Below are 26,346 nucleotides of genomic sequence, written 5' to 3'. Positions count from 1 at the left end.
GCAATTACTGTGATCAAATTAAGAAACAGTTTCCTATGAGTAAAAGGTTGTCAAGTCTGCTGCTCAAAAACAACTGAGTTGCAATAACATTGAAGCTTAACTTAGAGCAGACATCCTTTTAATTCAAGTGCAAATTTTTATAATTTATATATTTTTTAATTTAATCGTTTGCCATTACTCCCACTGAAACAGAAACTAAAAAAGCCACTGAGAGCTGGAAAAAAAGTTAATAACATCTCAGATTTCACTTTCCCCTTGATCAAACACTCCCTGGATTTTGAAATTAGTAATGGCAAATAAATGTAACACCTAAAAGAAACAACCTCTGTTTACAAGGAGGGATTTCAAGCGTTGCAAATGAGTGTTAGATTCAAATGGCAAAGGAAACAAAATGCCATTATAAATGAATCATTTCATGTACGCAGTTCAATATATGATTTACGTAATATATCACTTTGCCTGTTAAAATTGATTTCTCTTCAAAAGCAAATTAACTCACCAGTTGGATTAATAATAATTATTATTTAAATTATTTATTACAGTAACTGTTGTTCCCGAACTCACTCAAATTCCAGGATTTGATCATTACATATACATTGTAACCAGGGCTGGGGAACTGTTTATAATCCATTTCAGTGGATACAGAAGTGTCACAATTTTACTTGTCACCTGGAGCGTCCTAGAGCATTTGAGGTGTCAATGGGTTAAGGGCTAAAAGTTTAAGGGAATGTCAAACCATCTTTGCTAGACATCTTACAAACTTGTCACTCACCATCAGCCAAGCAGTTCATCATGTCAATCTGCAAGGATAGAAGTGGTGTTTAGATCTTAAAACCTTCTATACTCCTTTTCATTGCTTCAAAATCAAACCAAAACAGTCTCACTAGACTGCAAACACAGACGTATTTCTGGCGTCTCACAGGCTGCTTTGTGTCTTTCTTTTACGTATGAGAAATGCCAAGTGCATGGAAATAAAACAGTGGATAATGGGTGAGGAAAGACAGGGGTGCTACAAACTCTTCTCACTTTTGACGCTTCAACTCAACTGTTTGACTTAAACTCTTGGCTCACATTAGACACGTTTCATGTTAACAAGACTGCAAGCAAAAACATACCTCCTTGGGATTATAGCCACATTTTAGATCAAACGACTCCCAGTTCTGTGTTTTTCCCCACTTGGACGTATACATCTAAAGTACAACATGTATAATATAGACTTAAATTTCATGACTCATTGACGAAAAAAATAACTGTTTTTTGTTGGGCTAACAATAACAATTTCAGGAATTTTTAAGTTTGAAGGAAGGACAATAAGGATTAGGACTTAATTTCTAAAACAAAGTGATTTTTCATGAAATTCTTACTTAGAAAATATAAATTAAACAGTGTGACATGTGTCATGAATGACTGCATGGGCTTTGTAACATTGTTATTTTTATTTTATTTTATTTTATTTTATTTTATTTTTTTTTTTTGAGGAAAAGAAGGAAAGTAGACAAAAGTGAACAAAGAACAATGAGCTTTATGTAAGGGTCAAGTCTTCTAGCACTTAAGAGCACTAATTGGGGACAGCTGAACAATTTTAGATCAGATCAAACATTGGTTTTTGAGGAAAAGGGATAAACCAGAGTACCCAATGGAAAACCTCTAAGAGAAGAATAGAAAACCAAAAAACTCAACCCGCATAACATCGAGTCTGGGAATCGAATGTGGGACACCTTTCATGGGAGACAATCAAGTGCTCTCACTCAAGGGTTAGCAGTTGCCATTTTGCCGCTACTTTTGCGAAAATAAAATAAAGAATGACAAAATTGTTTCTTGCGTGAATTTTCTTTCAATCTGAAGATAGCGCAATAATTGTAGTGTAATTTCACTGTTTTGTTACACGTACAACTCCATCGCTATGGTATCAAGCATTCGCCATTTTCAGCAGTTTCTTTACACACAAGTATTGTGGGTTCATGCATGTATTTTGTTTTGATACACCGCTGACAACACAATGCAGCATGACAATTTTGCGACTAAAATTTGTGAAACTGTGACTAAATTTTCGTCTCTTGACGCAAAATTGCGACTGGATTTTTTAGTTAATTTCAAGCCTTACTTAGTATGAGAAATCTGCCTCTCATGCAGGAGTACGCAAATTTAAAGACAGACCTGAATACACAGCCTCCAACAATCAGAGTCTTTAGCCTTGGAACAACATTGGAGTCTTGCGCTATCGATCCCAGAAACTATTAAAATCCACAAAATCAGGACATGTCAAATCACAAATAGTAACATGAATTTTGTGATGAAGAAGGAGGGGGACATTAGGGGTAGCCCAATATTGGCAAATGCCGAAATACCAGGTTCAAAAACAGTTAAATACCGGAAGAAATCAAAATTAATGCTCTACACTAATTCTTCCCCATGTTGCTTATTTTGCACGCGCGGATTACCTTTGTCAGTATAGCAAAAGATTGTTAAACGAATCACGCTTGTAATATAATTAAAGCATGATCCCGAACCAAGAAGGAAGGTTGTAGATTTTTCAATTTCTTTTCCCCTGGAGCAACCGGAAGTCTGATAATTCTGTGACGTAATTTCTGCACCGAATACCATGAACCAAAACTTAAGAGAACCGCTTTCCGTAGAGTTTGATCATACCACAAATCCGAAATTTTCAGAAATTATTTCCGAAATACCAGGCTAAGAATTACCAGTAACAGATACCACATTTCCGGAGACCTTATAATGCCCCCCTCAAGAAGGGCAGTTAATGCAGGTAGAGACTTGGTCTCACAGCTTTTCAGGCAAAAAGACTTTCTATCTAAGGGGTTGTCCAATAAGCCAGTTCGGAGTTTCAAAAGACATGTGCACGCGTCGGGATAATATCAAGCTATATTAAGCCTTTCACTCCTAAGAGAGCCACTGATATAGATTTTACTCTGTCTAACGCCAGACGATTTTACTCATCAATGGGGAGCCCCACAGGGGTGATAACTACTGCCAATGTAAAGGATCCTGAATCTCGTAATATACAACTGTTTTGGACATTTATACCGTCATGAAAAAGCTGCTGATTCTTCACAGGAACCCTTCCTTTAAGACATAAATGCAGTCGAGAGATCCCCACACTTCAAATACACCTTTCTTTCCTTGATACATGTAGTGGTCATCTGCCATCCATTTATAGATATGCTGATGAAGGAAACAGTCACAGCCAACATGCCATGATGGCTGTGGCTACCTTGATGATAATGACAATGATTAAACAAAGGAATTTTTTTTATTACTTTATTTTACCTGGCACTGGAGGAGGTGGGGTTCCTGTGGGACACACTGGAGCTGCAAAGAATTGAATTCAATCCTTTATTATGTCTTCATTAAGAAACAGCTTCTGAGTCCACACTTAGTCTAGTTAGTTACCATGTATATTGTTGTTAACACTTTCAACCTTTTGAGTGGACACAGATGTTGATAAAAGATGAAAAGAATATTCTTAAGTGGAGAGTCTGTTGTACATGTAGCTAGGGTATTGAAAGTGCTCAACACTCCTCGCTTATTTTCCAAGTCGTGCCCTTACAAAAACTTCTCTATTTTATTTGTATTTTATACCTATTATTTTTATTCCTATCACACCTATTTTAATCCTATTTTAATTTTCTGTTAGTCATCTCATTAAACACCGGAGAAAATTGGTAATCCTGTCAAGTTTAGAACTACTTAATATTGGTAGAAATGATGCAGAGCAAATTTATATGACCTTTGAAAATAATTGGACACAATCAAAACAATTTGTGAAGACTTTTATTTTAAAAAAATTCACCCAAAGTTTCTCAATTTTCTTAATTCTGTTAGTTTAGGTGGCTCTTTCCAACTGACAACCTTTTTTTTTTCATAATCCATTTATTTCTTTGACAATGATTTGCTCTCTGGACCCTTCTCCTTTTTGGAAGTGACTAATGCCAACTGGTGTCAATTCTGACTAGGTATTTATAATTATTATGTCACTTCTCTCCTTGTTTTGTTTACTTTAGCTGTCATTTGAGCTCAATGCAATTGGGTGCCACCTCAACTGACCTGGTTTTTTGTCGGAATTAGACAGAAGACAAGTCCAGAAATCATTACGCTGCAGAAGCAAAATCAAGCAAAACAAGTTTAGAAAATATTACCAAAAAAGACAAAGCTACAGAAAGAAGCAGTAACATAATTTGTCATGGAAAAATAACCAAAGAAAGTCTTGGACAGGCAACTGATACCTCAGTATTGTCATGCGCAAATGGCTTTCCACAGGCTTGCACCAGGTTTTCAATGACAGTATCTTCACTCTTCTGTGATTGCAGGTCCTGCAAAACAGGTTAAAAACATATGGTTACCATATGGTTATTACATGTATCAGGGTTTTGTGTTGGATTTTGTCTATAAAATTCCAGGAGTAGTTAAGCAATTTTCAAGGACCAGAATTATTAATTGAGTTTTTTCAAGGTCAGTCTTTGTAAGAAGATTTCTACGCCATACATTGTGTTTCAGTGTTTTCTTTGCTGAAAAAGCCTACCTAGATATTCCTTCCCACATCCAGCTGCAAGTTGAGTGTATGCACATGGGTATTTTAATTTTCGGTTTTAATGTTTCCCCAATAGTCAATTTTGGGCTCAAGTATTGAAATGTATCTTTAACTTAGCAGGATGCAGCTGCAACAATTTTCACCCAAGGAGTTTTCAAGTAGTTTTCCCCAAAATCCTTTTTCTCAAGGGTTTTCCAAGCACCCTTGAAGTCCAAAATTAAATTCCAGGGCTTTTCAAGGAATTCAAGGAGTAGCATAAACCCTGTGTATATAAAGTGGGATTTCTAAACCAAACAAACCAGTCAACAGCAGGGTTTTCAATAAGAGCTGGTGGCAGGAGGAATTCACTGGCTATTGCATGTGAATTTGTCACCTACATTTCTTTACTCTAGTTATAACACGAGAAACATTTGCACAGAACACAAGCCTAGGATAAGCAAAGTTTTGTTCATAAAAAAACAAATGAGATGCCTGAAAACTGACTAATGTCAGTAGCGATTTTTGTTTCCCTATCCTCATCAAAGGCGAAGATAGAGCACAGATGATCCAGCGATGCAGCAGTCCAGTATTTGGTGTAAGCTGTCTGATTGAAGTGTGACAATAGGACATTAGAGAAAGGTCTTTTCGGTCACAACAGATCAAATACATTGCACACAACTGTAAAGAATGCAAAGGAGTGTTAAAGTAGCTATGTCATGCTATTTTAGCGTCTTTTGCCTTGCTGATGACATACAGTTGCAATGTTATGTGGCAGACAAATGGCATTTAGTGAGAAATTAGTGTTTTGTTTAAATGCCCTAATTCCTGCTCCAGAATGCAAGAAATTGATTCTAAGAAGCCCAAATTTCAAAATTTTCTGGGGGAGGATGCCCCCGGTGCCCCCTACAAGCTTGTGCCCTTGGCCCTCGGAACGCGCACAGTCTTTGGAACACGTTGTCCACTCTCCGCTCACTTCTCAGGTTTTGCCACCTACTAAATTCCCATTGAAAACCCTTCAACAAAATACCATTCTTTTCTGTGGGGGCTGGGGAATTGTAAACACTTTGCATGTTCTTACAATAAGTTAGTGCAGTTTAAGACAGGTTGTGACTAATATCCTGAATTTAAACAGAGTGAAGCCAACAGGCTAAATTCTGATGGTCAGTCCACCGTTCACTGGAAGAATGTCTAAGGCTACTTGCTTTAGAAGCTAAACATAATTATGACCTGGGATTATGTTGATACCTCGTGACAATACACACTAATGTAGCAGCTTTCGCCACTTTGCAAAACCTCCAAACTAACTATACTGTCTGGCAAAATCCGTTTTTCCAGACATGGCATTCATGCTTCTAAACAAGTTTGCCAATCTATGTGTATTTTAAAAATATAATCTAAGTATTAATTTAAAATCACTGATGAACTCTATAAACCCACTTACAAGAAAAGAGTAATAAATAATATATAAAAATCAGCTTGAACACTCACCTGTCTGCAAGTTCTTTTGCATTTCAAATCATTAGATTTCAGCTTTTTACAGCATTTTAAACCTAAAAAGAGCAACATTATTATGCAAGGCAATAAAGTATACTCTATCTAATAACATTACACTTGTTAAAACAAGCGTCAAGGAAAGAAGCCTGATAATTTTTTTTAATGAGGCCACTCATGATCTAGTAATTTTTCATTATAAATTTACAGTATTATGTTTCTCTAGATCAGGTCTTTGCCTATTCGCATTTAATATATTCTATAATAAAAATTGCATAACAGCATTGTTTGGTTACTGTTGTCATTGTTGCTTCATGCACACATAAAAGTGTAGGCATGATAAAAAAGCCAACAGAGAACTAATGTAATGATATGAACTGTTCTTTCTAATGATCAAAAGTTATGTAAAAATTTATGGATTGTCAAGGGTTGAGGAGTGATGAAATTATACATCTGCACTAAATATTTACCTTTGGGTTTTGAATCAGCCTGTGGAACTGGAGAAAAAAAGAGAGCATAATTACACTGTATTTTTGTTATATATGAAAACAGGCACTGGATAGTGTTGAATGCACGCTCTGATTGGCTACACAAACTCTGAATATTCTTTGCTTTTCACCTCCAAGCATCTCGCACCCAAAAATTTTGTAATTATTGCAGGAATACATGAGTTAAAAATAATCATCTTTTTGTGATATATTATCTCAATGTTTTAGTAACTATTCACCTCAGTGTTGGTGGCTAGGGGTGGATATTTACCTCGCCGCTCAGTAACTATCCACCACCAACAGCCACATCCACTTCGGTGAATGCTTGTTAAGTATAGCAATTTCTTGTCAAGATAATTTCTGTTTCACTGTATAAGAACAGTGTCATTATTATTATTATTATTATTATTATTATTATTATTATTATTATTATTATTATTATTATTGGAAGCTGAAACTTAAAAGATCCTAAGTTATGTAGCTGGTATTCTTAAGGTGATTTCTGGAAACTAAGTTCACTCACCGATGTCTTTAGTACCGTATGTCACACTCCAATTTACTCTTAATAACAAAATGCTAACAAAAGACACTTGAGAATAATTTGTTTTTTCTTATGCACATTCAAGGCAAGTGTGTTCCCAGTTCAAAGGTTGGCAAGGAGTTGACATACACACCTCTTTTAAGGAGGATTGTGCATGGAAACTAAATTTAATTAAACGTAATTAATTGAAAATTGCCACTCTTTGAGAGCCCCTCATCAGTAAAGATCAAACCCAAACTTACTTAAATGCTTTGTTTACAGTGAAGTGCACTTAGCTATCAAGCTATTTCACGGGCACCCCACTTTTACTAATGAAAGAAACATGAATAAAAACCCCAGCTGGCAGGAGGCAACCAGCTGACTATCTACAAAGCGTGGTAGAGTTGAATCCTGGACAACCAGAAACAAATCCAACCAGAGGTTAGAACGGGATTCAAGCCCGGGGCAACCGTATGCAAACCCAACGCCCTAACCACTGGATCATGCTGCCTCCCTTATTTAACTCTTGGCCATCAGCTAGTGTATAATGATGCATACCTGTGCACGGATTAACAGTGCCAGTCAAGTTCTCCACACATGCAACAACATGAGGGTATCTGAAGCATGCCTTTGACATGTCATTCCTCATGGAAACTGAGGGGAGTTGCTCCGAGGAAAATACCTGTAAGTGTAAGGGGTGAATAACTAAGTGCCAAGTAAATCTACCATAATACCACAGACAGTGCATGGAACCCTCAACACGTCTCTGGCACACCTTTCTCGCTGATGCCAAAAATATTCCTTTCTCCATACAGTTTTAACAACACGCAGCACAAATTACTGTCCTTGATAAACTTTTCCACTGGGCAACCTGTTTTGTTTTTGTGCCCTATCTCTTTTTCCCTGCTGGAAGAGGTCTCTTTTCTTTTGCATTCACTGGGCTGACAAGTACGGGAAAGGAGCACTCTTCAAACAGCATGCTCCATAATATATTTGCTGACTGTGCCTTGAGGTCACTGTGTCCTGCGCCTTCCTTCATATTGATTCTACAGTTGTTTAGGCTGCACACAGCCAGACATGTAACTTGAACCCAGGTCAAAACCTAGCTAGATATAGTGCATAAGCACAACCACACCCAGGGGTTTCTGTATCCGTGTCTGACTGACTAGTTTCTTACGCACTCTGTGATTGGACATTTCACTCACACAACAAATCATGCAATCCTCCGAATCATTTACTATCCTTTCAAAACCAGCAATGGCGATTGAAGCTGAAGGGTGGAAAAGAGTGTTCAAACCCATAAAAGATCAGTTTGAAATTGATTGTCTCTAACCTGAGAATTAAAAACTCGCTGTGGCAATTTCTTGTATGAGTGGGCGACCACGAAACAGGCTTGTAGGGATGAACTTGTAGTTTCTTTGTCTTTTTCTGCCATATATATATATATATAAATGAATGAATAATCAGGACACGATCATACTTTTGCCTCTGGTTTTCATACAGGTCTGTTTCGTACAGGACGTTTAGTTTGTCCTGCACTCATCAGTGTGTAACCAAGAGTGATTTTATTCGTTGAAGATTACCGCTTTTGAGTGCAGGACAAACTAAACGTCCTGTATGAAACAGACCTGTATGAAAACCAGAGGCAAAAGTATGATCGTGTCCTGATTATTCATTCATTTGTAATTGCCCTACCGCATGGTATAGAGCACTCTTAGTACAGCAAATACAAGCCTACTTAACGTATATATATATATATATATATATATATAACTAACTGCATATATGCCGTAGTTTTTCGTTAAGTTGCCTCCAGGCTAAATTGAATATTTGATTTGTCTTTCTTTGCGATCAATGGCAAAGACAAATTCAAACGCTCAATTTCAATGATTGCATTGAACTGTTTCCATTCCTTTAAAAGCAATACTTTTCTATGACTCTTTTCCATAATGCAACAACAGACACAAGAATTAAACATCACCTTTGGACTTTTTAGCAAAAGACGAAGGTGTGATGTATCAAGTAAGTAAACGTCAAATCACAGAGCACGTAAGCCAATCATAAAAGGATACAGAAATTCCCACAAACCTGCGTTGGTGTCTGAACGAGCTTTTAGGAGCCGTTGTGCAGACTGGCAATACTGGCGGTTTAGTATGTCTGCAATGCAGGCTGCCGTTGTTAGGTGATCCCACACAACATGAAGTATGACATGAGAATTCAGTCGCTTAGTCATGGCCATGCCTGCTTAACACAGTGAGTTTTTGACCCATGGCATGTCTTTCCCTGCACTCATCAGCCCAATGAACGCAAAAGAAAAGAGACCTCTGAACACCTTTGATCAAGTTAACCCAATCAACCAAAATTGCTGTGCTAGGTAAATATATCCCCATTGCACAATGTGTACTAAACACTGTTCTCTTAAGGAGACTCATTCCCCGACAAATGTCTACAGACTTCCAGATATATGCAGAAATACAAGCAATTAGATGCACAAGGGTTTCAATTAAGCATCACGAGGTGTCCCCTTGCTCTTCTTCCCAATTTCAACATTGTTGCATTTACCCTTAGCTAAAAATAATGTTAACCTTTACCTTTAAATTACTGTTGGAAATAGGCTTTGACCTACAGTGCTACAATGATCAAATTTCTATCACTTAGAATTCCAGGAAAGATTAAAAACGTTGTTTACCATTTGGAAATATCTGCATTGATTCCAGACACATTTAAGTTAGAAAAAATGTGTAAAATATGCAAATGAGAGGATTTATGACTTCATTCACTCAACCCAATGTAACATTAAGTATATAAATAGTAAGAGCTATCTCGGTCAATTTGCAGCAGAGACCATTGAAACTTGGTAGATTAAAGACTAATAGTTCTACAGGCAACAGCAACAAGCCTATGGCTTCAAAGAAAGTGGTTCCCATGGCAACTCACTCTTTTCTAGCCCCCTCCAAACTGATTTCAATATTTTTGGCGTCCTTAAACTAGAAAAACACTTAACAAGGCCACAACCTTAGACCTAACATATTTCTATCCTTGCAGGATCATGCAGCTGAGGTAGCATTGGGAAATATCAAAATAGAACATAAAAGGTGGCCAGCAAAGCCTTTGATATCAGGGTATGTTGCTATGGTAACAAAACTGGTATCCTCATGAAATGTTGTGGAGCACATCTACTAGAATCTCACTGCAATGAATCAAGCATTTCTGATATAAATTTGCTGACATATCTCTTTTCATCATAGTTGATCAAAATTTCGTTGAGTTTATGACATCACCACTTGACTAATTTGCATATTTTAAAAACTTGAGCATCTCTGGAACAAAAAGAGATATTTGAAAATAGTAAACAGCATTCTTCTTCTAGCGCAGACTACATGTTTACAGTACCGCTCAGAATTAACCTAACATGGAACGCGTTCACGAACGCAATCAGAACGAAACTTGAACGAGAAATGAAACAGCAACAGAACGGATTTGGAACGGAGGCAGAACGGATATGGAACAAACAAGTTCTCTTTAACCTGTTCTCTAGAACACGTTCTCATCTGCAGGAACGCGTTCTAGAGAACGTCCCCGCTTAGCGAGATTTACGTGTACTTTGTGAAATCCACATTTGTTAGCATTAGGCGCGTGTCGCTTGACACCCGGCCCGGTTAAAAAAGGGATTGGTGTTCAAGGCCGCTAAATTAAGTGCTTGATTTTAAGACTACAATTGGGAAACTGTAATAATCTGAAAACAGAGATGGAAAGTACATTTCATGTGCATTTAGCTGGTAAAGAGAAAGCTTCAAAACATCTTTCTGTTTTCAATTAAGAACGAAACAAAAAACCCGCACTTCAAATCAGCGAGAAAAACAGCTGCAGTGAACGCGATTGAGATGTTCGTGTAAATATTTTATTTTTCTCAATATGGCCAAAGAGGCTCAAAAATTTACGTACACATTAGTTGGATAATACCGTTCATCCACAGACAATGAGTACTTTTAGAGTTGTAGAACCAGAACAAGCGTTACGCGTTACGTTTTAACGAACCGATGTGTAAGACTAACAGAGCCAAAAACAGTTTTATTATGGCCTCATGCTCTCTGGCGAATAGGTTTTAGATACTATCATCATAATTTTTAGTATTACTAGTTTTTATTTATTATTAGATTTATTATAGAACGTAGAATACGCAATTCAGCTCCATGGGCTGCAATGTATTTTAATAAAGTATCTATCTATCTATCTATCTCTAGTTTTTGCGCTAAATTTTTAACCATCACGGCAAAAATTTATCGTTTGATCTGTGGTTTGGTTCGTTCGGTTTGAATCGTTTCTAAAACACTGGGTTTCTATCACTTTAATCGTTCCTTTAAGATATTTCTTTTGTAAATAACCGAAAATAGATGTAAAAATTCCACTAGCCGTGAAATGCGCGCAAACAAAACAACTGGCTCGTTCTGCTTCACTAAACAAGTTTGGTTGCCTAGCACGTGACAATTTTTACACAATACGTGACTAATTCTCTCACGCAAAGTACAAACTTTAAACCCTCGAAACCTTTAAAACGCTTTAAACCTTTCTTTTTTTCCATTCTTTCAAACGATAGCCGCCGCGAACCAAACGAACGATAGAAAGGTTAAAGCGATACAAACAATAGAAACGAAATTAAAATTGCGATGTTTCGGATCAAAATGTAACACGTCCAACGAAAAATTTTCGGGTGCCACCAACTTTGTCTTTGTGCTGTGCGCTAACAAAGCAAAATCAACACAAGGAAAGTATCAAAATAAACAGCAGACATAATAGACAAGCTTTTGTTTTCGGTATTATTCCAGATAAATACTTTGTAACAAAGAAATAACAGATAAACTTCGGGTATTGTCGGTAAGCGTTTGACAACCAATACCGCGCGCAAGGCCAAATTTCTACGTAAGTCATCTTTTGTCCTTGTTTTGCTCACTTTTTGTACACAATCAAATATTATATTTTTGTACAATTGAAAAAGAAATCTTATTGATCACTGCAATAATTTAACTGTTTTTTTTAATATCTCTAGGGCAAAAACCTCGTTTTAAGAAAAGACTAACTGCTTGACTCGAAGTTACAATCCCATCTTCATCTCGCAGTGAATGTTACCGGTTTTTGTGAACGCGTTCAAAGGAACGCGTTCTTTTTCTTGTAAATGCGTTACATGGAACGCGTCCAGTGGTACCAAAAGAGAACAGAGCTGGAACGGATTCGGAACAGGTATAGAACGGATATGGAACGGATAAGAGAACGGAAATTGAACGAATATGTAACACGTTCCGTTCAGCGTTCCCTGTTAGGTTAATTCTGAGCGGTACTGTATGTCTTAAAGTGGCTTAGATAGGAAAGATGCCAATTTCGTCATAGTAGCACTTTTAAGGGACACATACATGCTTCACGTTGGATGTCAAAATTGGGTGTACATCTAATTTACGTGCATTTCTGCACGTAAGTGAGAATTTGATTGTATAGTAGGAAGTGAGTCAGTTGGCTTGTCATTTGGAGGAATCTGAAGTCAGAATTCTTGGAATTGTCTGACAGTGAAGGTGAGCTGCCGGAACATAATTATGGTCGTTTTCTTCTAAGCATGGACACATGACAAGATAAACTAAGAATAAAGCCAGGATCAGAGCCAGGATTCGAGCCAGGATCCAGGCAAGGATTCGAGCCAGAATTCGAGACCTAACCGCGACCTAATCTAACCTAACCGAGACCTACCCTAAGGGTAACTAGACCTAACTAGACTAGAACCAACCTAAATAGACCTAACCTAACCGATTCAAGACCTAACCTAACCGGAGAAAGCTCATCTTAGCTCAAATCCTGGCTGGAATCCTGGCTCGGATCCTAGCTCAGATCCTAGCTCGAATCCCTGCTCGGATCCTAGCTCTAATCCTGGCTCAAAGTTTAGGTATCTTCACACATGACGGGAACACATGTTCTTTGAAGTTTGAGTTTGGCAGTTGTTATGTAAGCAAACAGTGTAAACTTTTGCGTGCGATAGTTCGAAAGTATTTGAAGCACACTCTATCAGATTAGTGTCAATTACTTGGAAAAAGTCTTTGATGTCCAGTCTTGCAACCATTCTAGGGAAACTTGCATGAAGATCTCTAAAACTTCGAATGATCGAAGACAAAGATGAGTAGCATGATCACGGTACCCATTTCTGTAACATATATACCTAAAAATTGTGAAATTGTGTTTATTGGGGTGAAAATCACTTATTTTGGCTTATTTCACACCCAGACTTACATATCTTTCTAATTGTTCGGAAAATATTAATGTTTGGTCCATTAAAACTGAATTTTTGATTTACCCATGACCCCTTGCAGGCGTGGTCTTTCATACAGATAGTCAATTTTGAGGCAAATAAAAAGTAAAAACAGAAAGCTTTCACTACATGGAGGATAGCATCCCCTCATTTAGTTCTATTGACACCCTAAACGCTGGCTTTCTGCTCCACTTTTTTGCTCCACTTTACAATTTGAGGTCAGAGCAGATGTCTCTCTCAATTTCCTGAAAATTGCCCCTGAAAAGACATTGTGGACTTCCCAATAATATCCTTAGAGGAAAGGTTACCAAGCCTTGTGAAGCACATGGAATCATGGCTTCTTTGCGAAGTAGATTTGTGATGTTCACTGGCACTCAAGACTAGGTTCAATATGGCCCGGCATGTTAAAAAAAACGTAGCGACTCAGTCAAAGGCTAATATTTTCGCGACCCTAAAAGCTACAATGACGAAACTGTGGAAATAGCTAGTGGAACGTGTGAGCATTCAGAAAATGCGTGGTTGGAACCCACTTACGCCTTGGTTGGAGCAGGAGCAACATTGAAAGAAAAGGTCTCGAAAAATATTATTGGGTAATTGCGGAACAGAAAAAGCGTAGCGACTGTTTTGAGGAGTGATTTCTCCATTCGTAGTGGATCCCTCAAACTAATTTTTCTGTATGTTAAAGCACAAGGTATGAGCATTTAGTTGAGATGGTTTTGAAGCCACAGATATCAATTGAAGACTTGTTTCAAACTATAACCTAGTGAGCGCCAGAATTCCAAAACACAGCGTTACAGTAAGGAAACTACGGAATTTTGAATCTTTTTAATGTGTTTTAATAAACTTGAACTGTTTTAATTTGGCTCATATGTAGTATTTACTGCGTGTTATAACTGGTTATTGTCCGTTAATCCACATAATTGTTCTCTCTTATGAAAAATGGTTTTGAAGACTTTCAATTTGAAAATTGTGTTACGCGTTACACTCAAAATTTTCGTATTTTTCCATCCTTTTCCTTTGTTTTCTCAAGAAAGGAAAGTCGCTTACCCTTTTTACACCCTGTATGCTAATCAACCAGGATAACGTTAGCATTCAGCAAAAATATAGCTTCATTGAAGACGTTAAACTGAATAAATGAGGAAATGTTTGTGAGTCACCCCCAAGTGGGTATGGTGATTGTGCTACACATCAAAACGTGTCACGTTTGCAGCCAATTAGAGCATGTTTTCCCATCACGTGACCACGCTTAGATGAAAACAACAGTAAAAGAGGGTGGAGCAAGCAGGATGCTAAAATGTTGTCCCATTGCATGCACATGTATTATCCCTTGAATGTATGCTTACCACTTGACAAGCTGTGATGCAATTCTTTGAATCAGCCTTGCAGCAGTTCTGGGATGCTGTTATTGAAATGAACTGAATTAGCAAAATTTAAAAAAGGCCAAAATCCACACAGGCAGACAGACTTGTAACTTACTCCATTGCTTATAGATAACCAGCATCTTTAAATAAGATCTTTTGCATTTCACAGAAACCTCCATAAATAAAGTTTAAATGCCTTATTTCTTTTGGATTTTTTGAATTGTATCTAACCTTGATGCCTTTCCGCACATCTGAACATAGCACCCTGAAAAAAGTTAACAAATAACGTATTATTAAGTATGCAAATTAGCCACCATTTAAAACATCGCTGATAAAACCAAACAACTTCAGATATGTTCAGCTTACACTAATTTGAGAAACAAAACGAGACGACATACGGAAAGAATCCTATTTAACACATTCATTAAAGCCAACCTTAGGCCTAATCCTTTGTCGAAACTGTACGACTCATCCAATTCTTTGGATGAGCAGCAAATCAAAGAATGTGGAGGCGGCGAGCAGGGTCTACTTTCCTCTTCCTGACTTATCTAGGAAGATCGAAAGAGACTCATCATGTTTAACTACATTCGAGATAACAGAAAAGTTTTCATCATGTAATTCCTTTTCAATGTACACTTGTACAGTACCGCTCAGAATTAACCTAACATGGAACGCGTTCACGAACGCAATCAGAACGAAACTTGAACGAGAAATGAAACAGCAACAGAACGGATTTGGAACGGAGGCAGAACGGATATGGAACAAACAAGTTCTCTTTAACCTGTTCTCTAGAACACGTTCTCATCTGCAGGAACGCGTTCTAGAGAACGTCCCCGCTTAGCGAGATTTACGTGTACTTTGTGAAATCCACATTTGTTAGCATTAGGCGCGTGTCGCTTGACACCCGGCCCGGTTAAAAAAGGGATTGGTGTTCAAGGCCGCTAAATTAAGCGCTTGATTTAAGACTACAATTGGGAAACTGTAATAATCTGAAAACGGAGATGGAAAGTACATTTCATGTGCACTTAGCTGGTAAAGAGAAAGCTTCAAAACATCTTTCTGTTTTCAATTAAGAACAAAACAAAAAACCCCGCACTTCAAATCAGCGAGAAAAACAGCTGCAGTGAACGCGATTGAGATGTTCGTGTAAATATTTTATTTTTCTCAATATGGCCAAAGAGGCTTGAAAATTTACGTACACATTAGTTGGATAATACCGTTCATCCACAGACAATGAGTACTCTAGAGTTGTAGAACCAGAACTAGCGTTACGCGACTAGTTTTTGCACTAAATTTTTAACCATCACGCCAAAAATTTATCGTTTGATCTGTGGTTTGGTTCGTTCGGTTTGAATCGTTTGTAAAACACTGGGTTTCCTTCACTTTAATCGTTCCTTTAAGATATTTCTTTTGTACATAACCGAAAATAGACGTAAAAATTCCACTAGCCGTGAAATGCGCGCAAACAAAACAACTGGCTCGTTCTGCTTCACTAAACAAGTTTGGTTGCCTAGCACGTGACAATTTTTACACAATATGTGACTAATTCTCTCACGCAAAGTACAAACTTTAAACCTTCGAAACCTTTAAAACGCTTTAAACCTTTCTTTTTTTCCATTCTTTCAAACGATAGCTGCCGCGAACCAAACGAACGATAGAAAGGTTAAAGCGATACAAACGATAGAAACGAAATTAAAAGTGCGATGTTTCGGATCAAAATGTAACACGTCCAACGAAAAATTTTCGGATTCCACCAACTTTGTCTTTGTGCTGTCCGCTAACAAAGCAAAATCAACACAAGGAAAGTATCGAAATAAACAGCAGACATAATAGACAAGCTTTTATTTTCGGTATTATTCCAGATAAATACTTTGTAACAAAGCAATAACAGATAAACTTCGGGTATTGTCGGTAAGCGTTTGACAACCAATACCGTGCGCAAGGCCAAATTTATACGTAAGTCGTCTTTTGTCCTTGTTTTGCTCACTTTTTGTATACAATCAAATGTTATATTTTTGCACCATTGAAAAAGAAATCTTATTGATCACTGCAATAATTTAACTGTTTTTTTTTTTATATCTCTAGCGCAAAAACCTCGTTTTAGGAAAAGACTAACTGCTTGACGAAGTTACAATCCCATCTTCATCTCGCAGTGAATGTTACCGGTTTTTGTGAACGCGTTCAAAGGAACGCGTTCTTTTTCTTGTAAATGCATTACATGGAACGCGTCCAATGGAACAAAAGAGAACAGAGCTGGAACGGATTCGGAACGGGTATAGAACGGATATAGAACGAATAAGAGAACGGAAATTGAACGAATATTTAACGCGTTCCGTTCAGCGTTCCCTGTTAGGTTAATTCTGAGCGGTACTGTAACATTGCAAAGAAAATATACTGAAAACCGGAATTCATAATAGACGTGTACTTCAATGATTCCACCAGGTCACCAAAATCAGACTTTAATGCTGTCCCAAATAGCAAAAATAAATTCTGCGTATTTGACGTTGTTGCCGTACTGGCCGCTGTTTCTGTTTTGTGACATATCACTCGGAGTACGCGCAAGTATGGTTAGGTGAGAAAGCAGAAAGGCAATTCAGTCACACTTTACTTGAGCTTTTAAGGTGCGCAAGTGCGATCACATGATTTTTTAGGCACACAACCAAAAATTTAGTTGCATGTGCAACCATTTGGTCGTTAACTTTGAGCCCTGACTTTAAAGAGCATCTATAATATCACTTTGACATTGATTCTGATCTAATATGATATCATACAGGGAATGGCAGACCATTAATAATTCAACAGGAAACTTTCAAGGGAAAAAATCAAACTTAAAGCTGAATTATATTTTACATAAAGACAAATCGTGTGTGATTGGAGTTTTCAATTCAGAGAAAAAGAAACTGCATGATTTCTTTTCAGTAGAAAATTCAACGATATCATTTCGTGGGCTATTTGAAACCCTTTATTCAAATTTACATTTCAGTATACCTCTTCTAATTCTGAGCACTTTTCTCTCAAATTTTCTGGCTTTCCTTGGCGACATGCTTTGCGGCATTCCTGAGATTCAGCAAGAAGGCAACAGGTTTTGGCACGGTTGGATGGGGTTGTTCCAATGTAAGAATTGATAACTGTAAAAAAAAACAGTACAAAATGTTATATTAGACATAATTAACCCAAATTAACAACGTACATGTAGCATTTTCTTTGTCTCGCGTTGCTGAAAGAGGACATTATGGTTATTTCTGACCTAGCTTTCATGCAAAAGCATTCACACTGCCAAATGCATTATAGATCAGGAAGGCTGGTTAGCGCTAACCATTGATTAAGAGGTATCAGAACCTATAGGTTTTCATGGTATTTAACGCCGGTTAGCGCTAACCATATGCTTCCAGCAACCCGGGCCAGAAACATGCAAGACTGTGTGTATCATACATGTACATCAACCATTGAACGTCTGCAGGAATTTTTCAAATGGGGCGGTATAAGGTCCCACAGGTGAAGAAATCTTTTGCACAGATAAGGTCCCATGGCTCTATATGATAGAAGAAAACTGAAGAAACCATTCCGGAGGATTCTAATTAATAAGGTCACACAGCTGAACCCCTGAAAAACCTTTGTTATTGTAGGGATGTTTAAAAAAAAATTACAGAGTGTGCTCAAGCAAATATGGAAAACTCAAGTGAAAGACATTCTACTTGTTTTTGAGGAAAACCTCAGGTTCATGCAAACATCATTCCCCATGATGAATTCATTGACAAATTATTATTCCTGGTGTATTAATTTTTAAGTTGAAAACAACCAAGTTTCCAGTTATATCCTTAAATAAGGAGTGGGACAATAGGAAATATTCAAACCACAAAACCACAGAAAAAAATCACCCAAACTCACATTTAATGATACCTACATGTACACAAACGGAAACATGCAATAAACTGGTGACACTTGTATTATAAGGACAAAAACTTAATATCCTATCATGGTAACATTTTTGTATTAAATGAAGCCTGGATATCATTGTCTCTGGTTTTGGTTTAAGAGGGAGAAATACTAGGCAAATCCTCACTTTTGTGATCATATATTGCATAGGAATTTGGGTAGGTTGCTGGGGCTACATTCTAGTAGTTCATTGATGCTTATAAACTAATATTATATTTCTTGGATTGGCCACCTTCGTAATGATTGAAGGTTAGGATACGTAAGAAATTTTGAGACCATAGCCCATGACTATCAACATAAAATCACATGGCTTAACATTGTAAGAGCTGGCATCATTGCTGATGAAAGAAAGAAAACCAAAAAAACATAATATGAATGAAACCAAATCCCACAAATCGCTTTTTAATACTTTTGACAGAAACCGAAAACCAAAATTGCCAAAACAAAAGATGCAACAGACAACCAGACTGACCTACGACCTGCTCTAAAATATCTCCACAACTGCAAAACTAAAACTCCTTATGCCTCCCTCGATAATTAAGGGATTAATTTTAATATTTAAAAGTTCTCTGTGGGAGCATTGACTTTAATGTTATTTGCACTTCAGAATATAAAACTTATAATCCTAAAGTGTTAATACTGTTAAACAAAATTAATTATTACTGAACAATGTTTGCATAAAATGAAATATACACAGTCCGCTCAGATGAGTGTCCTGCAATTGAGTCATTTCAGGAAGAGATACTGTACTTATCAAAAGTTTGAGACAAGTTGAAGAGTGCAATATGGCTGGCTTCCAAGTGTTTAATTTTAATCTCAATGTTTCTTATTAGTAATACATACATGTACATATTGTTTGAAACAAAATTGAGTTGGAAAATCATCCTACTAAAATCTAATCCACATTTTAGTACAAAAGATTTTAAAATAAGTAAATTAATGTCTCTGAAAAGTAATAATAACTATTTACAAGAGCTTAGACAATGTGGTGCAAAATTCTTAACTTAATTGACAATGACCTCCAAGGATGATCTAGATGCACTGCATGGATCTAAGCCCCTAAAAAACAACTTGAAAAGGCTACCTTTAGGTTAACAGCAGCAGACACAGTTTTGTCAAGATTACACATGTATAGCATGGCAGCTAGAGTTAATTACATTAACTGCCTGCTTGGATTTAATTTTTTTTTTCTTCAATTGGATTCTTGTCTCATCACCCATATGGCTTAATCAAAGTTAACAACTATATAATTAACAGCTCATTGAAGAGTAAAAGAAGATGAATCTTAGGGCCTGTTTATATGGTCTCAGTTAGCGAGACAGCCCTCCTACCCAAGACAACTTTACCGAGCGTCTATATGAGGAGACAAAGTTGACTCTACTTATTCATGCATAATTATACTTTAAGGCACATCTTCAAAAAATATGCATCATCATTTGCCATTCTTTCTTTCTAGGTAAAGGTAAAGGTGAAGGTACATGTTATTTAATGTCGGAAGTTCCTTTACTCTCTAGAGAGCACTCTCCCAGGAAGCCGACGGTGCGCTCATTTTAACCCCCTCTTTCCATCAGTGCTCCGTTTTAAGGGTATTTAAAGCTACTTAGGCTACACTGAAAGGAAAGAAGTCGAAACAAGGATGTGAAATCCAGGGATCGAACTCTGGACCTTATGCACCAAGGCCACGCACTAACCGACTCGGCCACCCTTGCTTCTAGTTCGTTTCTAGTTTGTGAAATGGACTGACAATCCTAACGAATGAATCGAGAGTTTCCATTGACAGCAGTGAGAATTCTGGCGGGACAAACCTTTTCTTTTGAAAGCAAACGCTAAAAACATGTATAAGCCCCAAAAATGTTGCTTCTTTGATTTGTATTTTATGTGTGCGCATTTAAGATTTTGCTGTATCATCTCAGGTGGTCAAGCCAAACTGTTTACATGCGGAAAAGTTGTCTCATGTAAACGGTTGAAAGAATTTTTTAAACAAATGAGTGGACAAAATCTCTTGCCCAGGGTAACTCAGGTGGTGGGGGGGGGGGGGGGAGAGGATTGTTTCGGGCACCCGAGACCATATAAACAGGGCCTTAGTTGATTGAAAAAGACCAAGAAATCAGTCTTTTTTAATTTTATATTTTATGATTTATACAATCACAACTCCTACATTATATATACATGTAGATGTACATACAACCTTAACTTTTTGGTATGAAGGCTTTTGAAAAAAAAGAACCTTGTTGACACCAAAGCTTACATAATTTTTGTAACCCACACAACAAGATAAAAATGATTAAGAGCTTTGAATTCCTAAGCAATGAAATAACAGCTGTGGCGTGGCAATTTAACTATGTGTAGTAACAAGTGTAACATACTCCACCCATATCTTCTTCATAATAATTTATGATGGATCGCAAAATAAAGATCAGGACATGATATCTCAAAAATACAGCATTACAATGTTTCAACCAGGAATATCCTTTTGAAATAAAGTTATTAACCTATCAGACTCTTAGTATATCCTTTGATATAGTACAAAAAAATCTCAATTTAGTGTAATGTAAGAGGACAACAAACCCACACACTCACCATAAATAATGTTCTGGCCCCAAGCTGATTTATAAGTGCTCTATTCATAGGCACCCTAGAGAGCTGGATTTTGTCAACCCTCAAGTCTGTCAGACTGACAGTAATCAAAGCTGTTTGATAATTAAATTATTTAAAAGCTTCTGGAAACACCACTGATATGACAAAATTGAGGGGAATGAACACAGGAAAGACAAAAAAATTCAGACTCCAGCATTCTTTTCAGCATTCATTTTTTAAACAAAAGTTCAAACTACATGTTTCACTGCATGCTCAAGATGCTACATGTAGATACAAAAGGTAGAAATTATTAGTAAGTTAGTTTAAAAGTCCTTTTGATGTAATAAGTTCCAATGACTTGATTTCTTTCAAATTTGAGAACCTCCTGGTTAGCAAAAAGGACCCAAGTTTCGCATGACTCTCTCTGACAGAAAACCAACTTTCTGTGCTTCACTCACACCACAGTTTTTTTAAAAGCTAATAATTATTTTTTGTTTAAGAAATCGCAGCAAATTTCTGAGCTCAATCAATGTCAACAAAATAATCAAGTGAACTGTCTCATGTTGTAAGCAAAAGGATCAGAAAGAATCCAGTTCTATAACCATTGCTTGTCATTTAAATGTATTTATGTCTACCAAAATGTCTTTTAATTCTCCAAAGAACATTTCTATTTAATCAAAATTTAACCAAAAAATGAGCTTATAAACCTATTTAAAGTAAGTCCTTTCATCCTATTATAAAGCTTTCTTTGACACTGTGAAAACAACTACTATAAATAAGTTGTCTTAATGAGTAGTTCACTTCAAAACTTGAAAACAAAGAAAGCAATTGCATACCTAGATAATGAAATTACTTTTTGTTGGATACATTACATTTTTATATTGTCATAAAACTACCCATCAGTTAACATCCCTCTCGTTATAATATGCACGTGGACTTTAATTTTGGTATAAGTACAGGATCACAACTTATTGTAGGCATCAAGGAACAACATCACATATTTGCTGTGTGTCAAATCTGAATGATACCTACATCAAACTTTTCACACACCAAGAAACATACAAGGGTTTAAGTTCAAGAGGTTTGGCCTGGCAACTGTATTGTTGAAGGGAAAATAACAATTTTTGGCAAAAGAAGGAAGTAAGCGAATAACAAGGAACAACCAGACACGGCAATGTTATCAACCAGTCAATTCGACTGAAACCATGTGCTTAATTAATAAAGCCCAAGACCTAAGAAACTGCCTTCCTGATAAATGCTTTTCAACAGTCTTTCATCATAATGGCCTCCTGCCATTGTTGAAATTAATGGACTAATGTGTTGTGTCTAGAAGGTTCGTTCTAGAGTACCTACAAAAGAGCCAGGACGTGGTCTTAGCATGATGTCTTTTTTCTGTATGTTCATGACCTGACAAGGTTGACCACACATTAAGCAAAATTCCCAAGCAAACGTGTCATATGTACCAAAAGAAAAATCAATACACTTTCATGGAAAAGTTACCCACAAGGCAGCCATGAATTTAACTCATTTTGATAACAGAGCCTTAAAAAATAGTGTTCATGTTTATTGTTTGAACATCTGAACAATAAACTTCTTTTTCAGTATCCACTAGAATAATAAAATTGCTATAATTCTTACAAGCAAGCATGCCACGTAGAGTGTGCGTCATCATTATTATAAAATGATTTTCCCCTAAGATACTCAATTACTACTCCTTTAATTTAAGCCTACCACACACATGAATGAAAGAGCACCATTGCAAGGAAGCTACAGCTCAGCCATTTCCTCACATGTGCAGGAAGATTTCAGTGAGATATTTGCCTTGTGTGGAAACGAGAAAACTATCCAACGTGTTTGGGATCCTGGGCATTTAACTCCCTTTACCAGATTAATTAGGCTATGCTCCTTGATGCTCACTTGTTGCAATACATTCTTACAACTAGCTTTTCGTTTGCAACTAACTTGTCAAAGTAAAAGAACACTAAGAAGAATAGTCAAGGCTGTTGCCTAACAGGAGCCCGGTAGCCTGGGGCTCCCAAAGAATAGCTCTGGGCGCCTTAATTTTTCACAGCAACACCTTTCACTTCATATGTTAGGCTCCTAAGTTTTCAGCGTTTAGCTCTGAGGGCCCCTCTAAAGTTTTCTTAGGCAGCAGCCTTGATAGTTATTGTTTCCGTTTCCATTTCCATTTCGTATTATCACCATCTTGGACTCCAAGACATGTGATTAGGACATGACATTTTTTGGATGATTGCCTCACCAGGCACATGCAGTCAGATTCTCACAACGGCCGCTCATGATGAGGAATTTGCCTTGCAAGGAATAAAATTTTAAAATGTTGGGTCTACTGCTTATGACCTATAGTGAGGCAAAATTTAACTGTAAATCTCCCACACTCTGGAGGATAAGGCTTCAGGAGCTACATGTAATAATTAATGTCTCAGAATGCCCTTAGCTCAGCTCTTCCAATTTTTCACATGTATCACCACAGACTTAAAGGGGTACAGTCATGCTAAATTTGCTGTTTCTAGGTCAGAACTGGGTAAAAATCTAAATTAATACTTTAGATCACACGTACAAGTTTCCATCCTCTCCATCCATGGATGACAGTAGCAAAGAATTGCTCCAGTGCACTTCAATTGTTTATAATTGCAACAAAATACAGCATTATTTTTTGGTTTTCATTGATGCAAAGACGCATTTTTGACCAAAATAGCTTGACACTTCATGTTAAAGTACTTTTCTCGAGAACGTTTCAGTTCAAAAGATATTACAGGAAAAGTACAACACAATATCACTTTATATGTCAAGGAGCACAAGTCATTATATAATTTGCAACTTGATTAGTTGAGGTGCTATCAAAGGAGACATCTAGAAAAATACCATTAACAACTTTTTTTTCAAGTTTAAAATTTATAACAAGATATTAGAGGTAGGTTACAGGATAATGTCTTTTAAAACACTTGGATGCTTAGTGGTTAATACCTCAATATCTTAATGGAATCATAAAAGCTGCAAGACAGAAAATTTGTGGGGAATTTATCACTTCCTAATACCAAAAGGAAACTAAATAATTGATATCGGGGAAGACCATGATAAGATTGGCTTAAATCCATTTCTAAAGAGATTGATGGTGTAAATGATCCGAATTCTGCATACTTGAAAAAACAAAGAATTCGAAGTCACGTCAACCTTTTTATCTTATGCGCTTTAATACTTAAAATGTTGACCTAAATTCTCGACAACGATTACTGCAAAAAGAGGTTTCAAATTGTCCATTGACCAATAACTAAACAAATTCACATAACGTGACCAAAGGGAATTCAACATTTTTTTCTAGCAAAGGTTAAATTTCTACGTCGCTTTCAACAAAATGTCGACTACAATATCGTGTTGAACTGTACGTGTAAATCAATACGCGGATATTCGAAACTTCGCAAATGTATGAAAGATTCTCTTTCCATTTGAGATGCCATGCCTTTCCCAAGAGCAAGGCACGCTGGTTTGTTTTCAATAATCCGACAATATTTTTGGAACTGATTGGTTAAACCCGATGCCTTTAAAGGAGGCGCAAAAAAAAATCCTCGGAAACGACACTTCTGTGATGTAAAACAAAACACTGTCGGTGTCGCAGTGTCGCGTTGATATGAACAAGACCAAAAAGAACTATCCAAAACTGTTTACCGAGAAAGCAAATTACATCGCAGCACAAAACAGAACATAAGCACCCTATTAAAACGCATGAATTCTTTTCTTCTGTCTCAACAAAAGGTTACAGCCAAATAGCGCTGTGGGGGAATCTTGGACAAACAGACAAAACAGTGTGGAATGTGTTCACTCCTAGTGTGAAATAAAGAAATACGAGCAGTACACCAAAGTTCAAAAGCTTTAATCGACAAAAAACCGGCCTCTCCGAAAGGGCATAATTGTGGCAATCTTGCTTTTAGAGGGTTAATTATTCAAACTCGCCTCTGGCACAGATCAAAAACACACCTTGGGAGTAATGGCACAAAAAAGCATTAAAGGATGTCATTCGTTTCACTGCCGATTTCTTTGTCTTTGAAGAGAATTTAGAAAACGCTTTTCGTTACGATACTCACGAACGCCAAAATGTCGTTCATGCAATCATAAAATCAGTTAATGGCTAATGCTCAAATAGGAAACGAAAAAAAATAACTATCCTCGTAAAAAACAATGAAACAGCCCAATTAATTTTCCATTAGCCCGCTTTACATCCGAGATGATGCCATCTTAAAAGGTTGCTATTAAAAGCGGTTCATTGATAAGCAAAATCGCGATCAAAACATGTGGGGTTTAAACCCTGTTCATTTCAAAATAATCCCTTAAAACTATGTGAAGGAAACTTCAATTTCACAGCAATCGTCAGGTTTAAAATTTGGGGCTTATAAGGCAGGGCAAGTTTGCCTAATCCGGGACGCATGGATAAACACTAACAAACACAGCGAAGTTAATGCGCGACCTTTCAATCTAAAATCACTTGCAATTTAATTCTCACCTCGTTTAGTTTTGGCGCAAACGACAATACTCTCTTTTAAGGCTGTTAAGCACAAATATTTCACGCGATTATGCGTATCTTCGCGGTTTGCAGCGAAAGCGACGAAACTTATACCGGAGCTAATTGGCCTATTATCCAAAGCAAGGCCTTTATTTGCAGAAGTTATTAGTAAAAATTAGATGGACAATGCATACAGATGGCTTGTTACTCCTGTACGTTTCCTACCTGGATTTGAACTATTGAGACAGCGCCAAAAACGAATCTGAAGAGAAAAGATTGAGAGGCATAGTATAAGTGTTGAGGGCGGTAAAATGTTCGGCTATCTCAGCCATTTCTCCAGGGCAATGCGTAGATTATACTGCAAGAGAGCACAAAGCTAAAAAGCGCTCTCTGAAACATGCTGAGCAAATATGAAATATTTTGCTTACCAAATGGCCCGGGCAATGTTTGGGAAGTTCGCGGAGTTTTTGATAGCGTAAACTGACGTCTGTTTCGATCTCCAACTGGTAAAGAAGAATCAAAATAACATCCACAGATGTTAGCGAATGGCATTTGAATTCAATTTGCGCGAGGTGTAAAGTAAACTCGTGCGACGTATTCATGATTTCGTTCACACAAGCTAAGTACAAATTTCGTTCTG

At 37.1% G+C, this 26,346-nt stretch overlaps 1 protein-coding gene across 3 annotated transcripts in view; it reads right to left on the bottom strand.

Moving 5' to 3' along the window:
- The window catches only part of LOC137967904 (reversion-inducing cysteine-rich protein with Kazal motifs-like), a 66,113-nt gene that overhangs the window by 18,525 nt on the left and 21,242 nt on the right, over positions 1 to 26,346 (bottom strand). For all 3 annotated transcript variants that reach the window (XM_068814502.1, XM_068814504.1, XM_068814503.1), the window contains 14 exons: positions 26,135 to 26,209; positions 25,932 to 25,968; positions 17,666 to 17,805; positions 14,909 to 14,942; positions 14,660 to 14,715; positions 7,586 to 7,709; positions 6,490 to 6,516; positions 6,017 to 6,078; positions 4,245 to 4,331; positions 4,066 to 4,114; positions 3,289 to 3,330; positions 2,158 to 2,234; positions 1,116 to 1,190; positions 773 to 800 (listed from right to left, as the gene is read on the bottom strand). In XM_068814502.1, coding sequence (XP_068670603.1) covers positions 773 to 800; positions 1,116 to 1,190; positions 2,158 to 2,234; positions 3,289 to 3,330; positions 4,066 to 4,114; positions 4,245 to 4,331; positions 6,017 to 6,078; positions 6,490 to 6,516; positions 7,586 to 7,709; positions 14,660 to 14,715; positions 14,909 to 14,942; positions 17,666 to 17,805; positions 25,932 to 25,968; positions 26,135 to 26,209 — 913 coding nt within the window. The remainder of the gene's footprint in view (positions 1 to 772; positions 801 to 1,115; positions 1,191 to 2,157; positions 2,235 to 3,288; positions 3,331 to 4,065; positions 4,115 to 4,244; positions 4,332 to 6,016; positions 6,079 to 6,489; positions 6,517 to 7,585; positions 7,710 to 14,659; positions 14,716 to 14,908; positions 14,943 to 17,665; positions 17,806 to 25,931; positions 25,969 to 26,134; positions 26,210 to 26,346) is intronic.

This window comes from Montipora foliosa, chromosome 8 (assembly GCF_036669935.1).
Source record: "Montipora foliosa isolate CH-2021 chromosome 8, ASM3666993v2, whole genome shotgun sequence".
In the NCBI taxonomy this organism is placed as follows: domain Eukaryota; kingdom Metazoa; phylum Cnidaria; class Anthozoa; order Scleractinia; family Acroporidae; genus Montipora; species Montipora foliosa.
This window is presented reverse-complemented; position numbering and strand designations above follow the sequence as displayed.